General features: G+C 39.6%; 1 protein-coding gene across 1 annotated transcript in view; it reads left to right on the forward strand.

Annotated features, from left to right (window-relative positions):
- Positions 1-4,815, forward strand: part of GNB4 (G protein subunit beta 4) — a 9,829-nt gene extending 5,014 nt beyond the window's left edge. The window contains exons 5-6 of the mRNA XM_012807916.2: positions 1,168-1,384; positions 4,559-4,815. Coding sequence (XP_012663370.1) covers positions 1,168-1,384; positions 4,559-4,665 — 324 coding nt within the window. The 3' untranslated portion in view covers positions 4,666-4,815. The remainder of the gene's footprint in view (positions 1-1,167; positions 1,385-4,558) is intronic.
- Positions 4,816-5,175: the final 360 nt, after the last annotated feature.

The following is a 5,175-nucleotide window of genomic DNA, read 5'->3' on the forward strand; positions in this document are numbered from 1 at the left end:
CGTGGCTGGCGCCTTAGCCGGTTGAGCTATAGGCGCCGAGCCAAGTTAGATTCTTACACTGAATGCTGTTTATCAAATTAAGTTCCAGATGGATAAAAATTAAGATGCGAAATATGAAATTATTGAAAAAGAAACTAGAAGAAAATGTAACTGAACATGTATCAGTTAATGGCCTAGGGAAGGAGTTTATTCACAGAAGCAATAAAATCTCAGAAGGAAAGATGATTTTGACAACATTAAAACTGAAAACTTTTGATATATTTTTAAAAGTAAACAATATTAGAAGATAAATGATAAACTATAAAATAATGCTTGGTAAGAAATAAATTTATATTCTTCATTTATTTCTACAAATCAAGAAGTTAGGTACCAATAGCCTGAGGGAGAATATACGAAGGTCGTGAATAACTAGTTCTTAAAAGAGGTACAGATAGATGGCCAGTGGATGTGTGAACAAAGTGGTTTGTTGTTTTTTAAATTTTTTGGTAAAAAGTCCATGTTGAGTATTGCCGGTGTTCTGAGAAATGGTGTTCACAAACTAACCATGCACAGTCTTCTTTTTCACTTATGACTTAGCCTAATCGGAATGTTTTGTTCTCTTTTAGAAGATTCTTTCTAGTTATTCCTCATAATGGGATTTTGGAATATTTCTTTTAAGAATACCTATATAAGCTTGCACAGGAGCACCTGCCAGTAGTCCCACTGCTGGGGAAGCTGAGGCTGGAGGATTGCTTACGCCAGGAGTTAGCACTATAACGTGCGATGAGTATGCTTGTGAATAGCCCCTGCACCACAGCCTGGACCACACAGCAAGACCTTATCTCTAAAAATAATATATATATGAATATATACACACATAGATACATATACATTCTGTAAGTAGTGATACTTCACTTAAATGTTTTAATAAGACACAGAACACCAGAGCCAGTGTTTGTTGGATACTTACTGTGTGCTGAGTGATGAGCTGTGTGTGCTTTGCACGTGTTACTTTATTCAATCCTAACCAACACTCCAAGGTCAGAAGTACTTAAGACTGTGTCCAACATCACTTAGCTGGTAAGGAGCCTAGTTGGAATTTGCATCTAGATCTGTCTTATCCCAGGATCTGTTAGTACACTGCCTTTTAGGATTTTTCTTTACATCTATTTTTGCCTTTCTTTATAGTTTTTCCCAAATGGATATGCCTTTGCCACTGGCTCTGATGATGCCACTTGCCGGCTCTTTGACCTGCGTGCAGACCAAGAGTTACTATTGTATTCTCATGACAATATCATCTGTGGAATCACTTCTGTAGCCTTCTCCAAAAGTGGGCGCCTCCTGTTAGCTGGTTACGATGACTTTAATTGTAACGTCTGGGACACGCTAAAAGGAGATCGTGCAGGTTAGTACGTCCATCCTGGGTTCTGCTTTTCAGGAAGCTTGACGAGGGCTTTCCCAGGTTTCCTCGGGCATCCTGGAGCTGTGGGAAATGGGAACCTAGCGGCTCTCAGTCCTGCTCACTGTTGTCACCCTTTGAGTGCGGTTAGAGTCCATACACCGTATTTGTATTTTTGTTTTCTGAAGAGTAACGTTTGGTTCTGTAGTAAGTTCTTGTTTGGTAAGTTTCAATATTAAAGGTGAATAGTGAATATGATTGAACGAGGTCTTTCACACATGGCAGTTTTTCTCTACCCGGGAGAGCCCCTGCTGTGGGCTGTCTTCCTTCGCAAGCAGCTCTGGTGGGCGCAGGACGTCGACCCCTGTCTCCCCTTAATGCCATCCTCCAGGTCCTCCCTCGCAGCTCCCACAAGATTAGCATACACATTAAGCCACGCTGGGGGCTGTCATGAATGACAAATTACACAAATTGATTTTTAAAACTTTTTAGAAAATATACTCAGTATTATACTTAAAGGAATCAAATAGTTCTATATGGCTTGTTACTAAAACACGGCAATTCTTTGATCCCAGCTCATGTTTTTGGCTCCTAAAAGTAGCTACTTAAACTTTTAAGCATTTACTTTTCTGTCTCTAAGTAACATGCCGGTAAGGTGGTTGGTTGATTTTACTTGTTAGCGTGTAGGCATTATCAGCTGTTGCCCGTTACAGATGGTGAGGGTTGGGCTAACATGCTGCTCCCAGCACAGCCTCGTCCTTCCCATCCAGTTTTTCCCGGTAATAAATTTTGTTTCGAACAACATAGAGTGTTCCGCAATTATGGCCTTGTAAGGAGTATTTACTTCTCAGCAACGAGGTACACTGTGACTACACCTGCCGTGCACCTTTTCTGTATTCTCTGGAGTTAATTTAATTGTTTTGGTTTATCGTCCCAGTTTCGATGTACTTCTCACTAACAATGCCTCAGACTCTCTGCTGGTTTTGATAGGTCTTGGAGTGGATCCATTGGCATCTGTTGTGCTGGGTGTTCAGGGGACCGATTTGATCTAGAAACTCATCGCTGTAGTGCTGGGAACTCGGGGGCTGGTTGGGTTATATTCTTCCCCTTTGTCATCCTTCCTTCTGTCTAGAACTCCCTAATGGGAGTTGAGGGAAGGTCTCCTTTTACTTTTTAGTTATATTCTCTTCTGTTTTCCATCTCTGACTTGTTTATATTCTGGGAGAAATCCTCATCTGTTCGTTTAGCGCTTCTGTGATGTTCAGTTTTCAGTTTTGCTATCATCTTTTTCATTTTGGGAGCTAATTTGGTCTCCATTTTTTACCGTACCCATCTCTTTCAATAATGAATTCTTTTGTTTCTCTGTTGGCAACGAATGAACTCTTTTTTAGTTTTCTTTTTGACGAAAACAAAAGTTGGTTTTTCTTTTCATCTTTTTTAGTCCTCTCTTCTTATTTTTAGACTATTTCCTTGAAAATTTGGTGATTCTAAGCTCCTTATTCATACCTAGGAGACACTGAACTTCTCTGCACTCTGGTGTATTTCTGTGTCCTCACTGGTCGGGGTCTGGCCACGCTGTCACTGGGCCTCCAGTATATCTCACAGCCTTTTTTTCTCGGTCCCACCATGTTCCCAAGATGGACCTTCACTCTGTTACCTGCAGTGTATAAGCTGGCTTCCAGTTTGGGGGATCATTTCAAAAGGAAAATGGGCAGGGAACAACAATTAGCAAGAAAACTTTGTTATTTTTTTAATTTTAAGAATAAAATAGTTTCTTAAAGGAATATTGTTTACCTAGATAGAGGACATCTTAAGCATTTCAACACCATAGCAACACTAAGTTGTTTAATTTATGTATGGATAAAAGATGTGCTGACAGATGCCTCATGCCTTTTTATTTTATCAGCACAGTGCACCCGATCTCAGCTGCACCTGTTTTCCTCCAGTCAGGAGACCCTGTTTACCTTCTTCACCTTCTGCAGAGACTAAGTCTCTACCTAGGCCAGCGGTTCTTAACCTGTGGGTCGCAACCCACAGGAACTGTATTAAAGGGCCGCGGCATTAGGAAGGTTGACACCCACCGATCTAGGCCATGGTGCAGGATGATTGGTCACCTGACTCTGCAGAGTGGACGTCTGACTGATTTAGGAACACTTTTTAATGCAGTCTTATGTTACCCTATCTTTGCCACTACTGGGTTCCAGAGATTCCTGATTACACTAGAGTGGACACCTTTGGTGGTACTGCAGTATAATTCTGTTCCTCGGCCTACTAAGCTTGAACTCAGCATTTTGGGGTTCATTAGCACAATTACCCCCGTCCAGTTTACCAAATTTTGTTGGCATTGCTCCCTCTCATCTTCTCACTGTCCTTGAGAGCTTATGTTTTTACCCTTGGAAAGCCTGATACGGCCGTTGGGTTTTCTGAGGGAGCACAGGCAGAGGTCACAGTTTTGTACTTTGCAAGTAGATTTTTGGTAATACTCTATTGCCCACAGCCAGTTATATTTTTAAGGTATTGGGTGTTCTGTCTGAACTGAATAACTGGTACACCTAACAAAATAAAACAGCAAACAAAATAAAACTACACATGTTCCCCACGTTTTTCACATAAGCTTGTATTTTTGTTTTGCTCCGAATACAGCTGGTTTTAAGTTGGCTCAATTGGAACTTTCACCTTAAAACTGAAACCTGCTTCATGAATCCCTCATTCATTCTCCTCCCCAGTGTTTCCTGGAGCAGTTAGCCACAGTGTTCATCTTTTGTTATTTCAACCCATAACGGTAAATTTGCTCATTGCCAGACACACCGGAGGTACTGCAGAGGGTACTAAGAGTTAGACAAGATGAACTTCTGTGCCTGAGATCAAGGGAAAATAATATGCTTACATATAGAGAGATAATACAAATTCAAACACAGCATATTAAAAACATTCTTTAGAGAATTTGATATACTAGTTTTCATCAGTATTTTACCTGTATGTCCACTGTGCCTCTTACCTTAGTTCCTCATTCAGAGATCCCTGTTAGTTTTTAGGTTGTGTTGCTTTTTAAATTAAATTCTTTTTACCAGTTGGCTATCAAACTGGACTGTTTTAAAGTACCCTTCTAGATCTTCATACATATGCTTCCTTAATATTAAAATTCTGTAATTGTTAATTTATACTGAACTTTTTTTTCAGGTGTCCTTGCTGGTCATGACAACCGTGTCAGCTGCTTAGGAGTGACTGATGATGGCATGGCTGTGGCAACAGGTTCTTGGGACAGTTTTCTTAGAATCTGGAATTAACAGTGTCATCTGTATTTTCTGCTCTCCATTGCCATTCTGGAGAAATCAATGTTACAGCCTATAGCTGTGAAAAAAAATTCTACCTTATATTTGCAGGTGAAGATTTTTCTATTGAGATTATTATATACAAAAAGAAGCTTTCAGTAAACTCTTTTAAAAGTGGAAAAAAAATAAAACAAAGTAAAGTGCTTGCTAAGATTAAAAGGACCAGTGTATTAATTTGAGGAGTTGGGTTAATTTAATCTTGATGAATTTTTGCGTGTACTCTGAGTCTAATTATTTTCTTTGTGTAGAACAGAGTGTAGGCATATAGTAGCTTATAACTGTGTTTGTTTGAATTTTTAAAGAACTACGTTTTTAATTTTGTATACACAAGAAAGGTCCTACTTTTGAGGTTTGTCATAGAAGAACCAGGAAGAGTAACAGATGGAAGTGACCCTTTCTGTGTGTGTACATACCTTGAACGCTGACATTCCTGTTAATCTTAAGAGATTCTGATGGCTTAATATT

The sequence above is a fragment of the Otolemur garnettii genome, unplaced genomic scaffold, assembly GCF_000181295.1.
Source record: "Otolemur garnettii isolate 467f Iridium unplaced genomic scaffold, OtoGar3 scaffold00078, whole genome shotgun sequence".
In the NCBI taxonomy this organism is placed as follows: domain Eukaryota; kingdom Metazoa; phylum Chordata; class Mammalia; order Primates; family Galagidae; genus Otolemur; species Otolemur garnettii.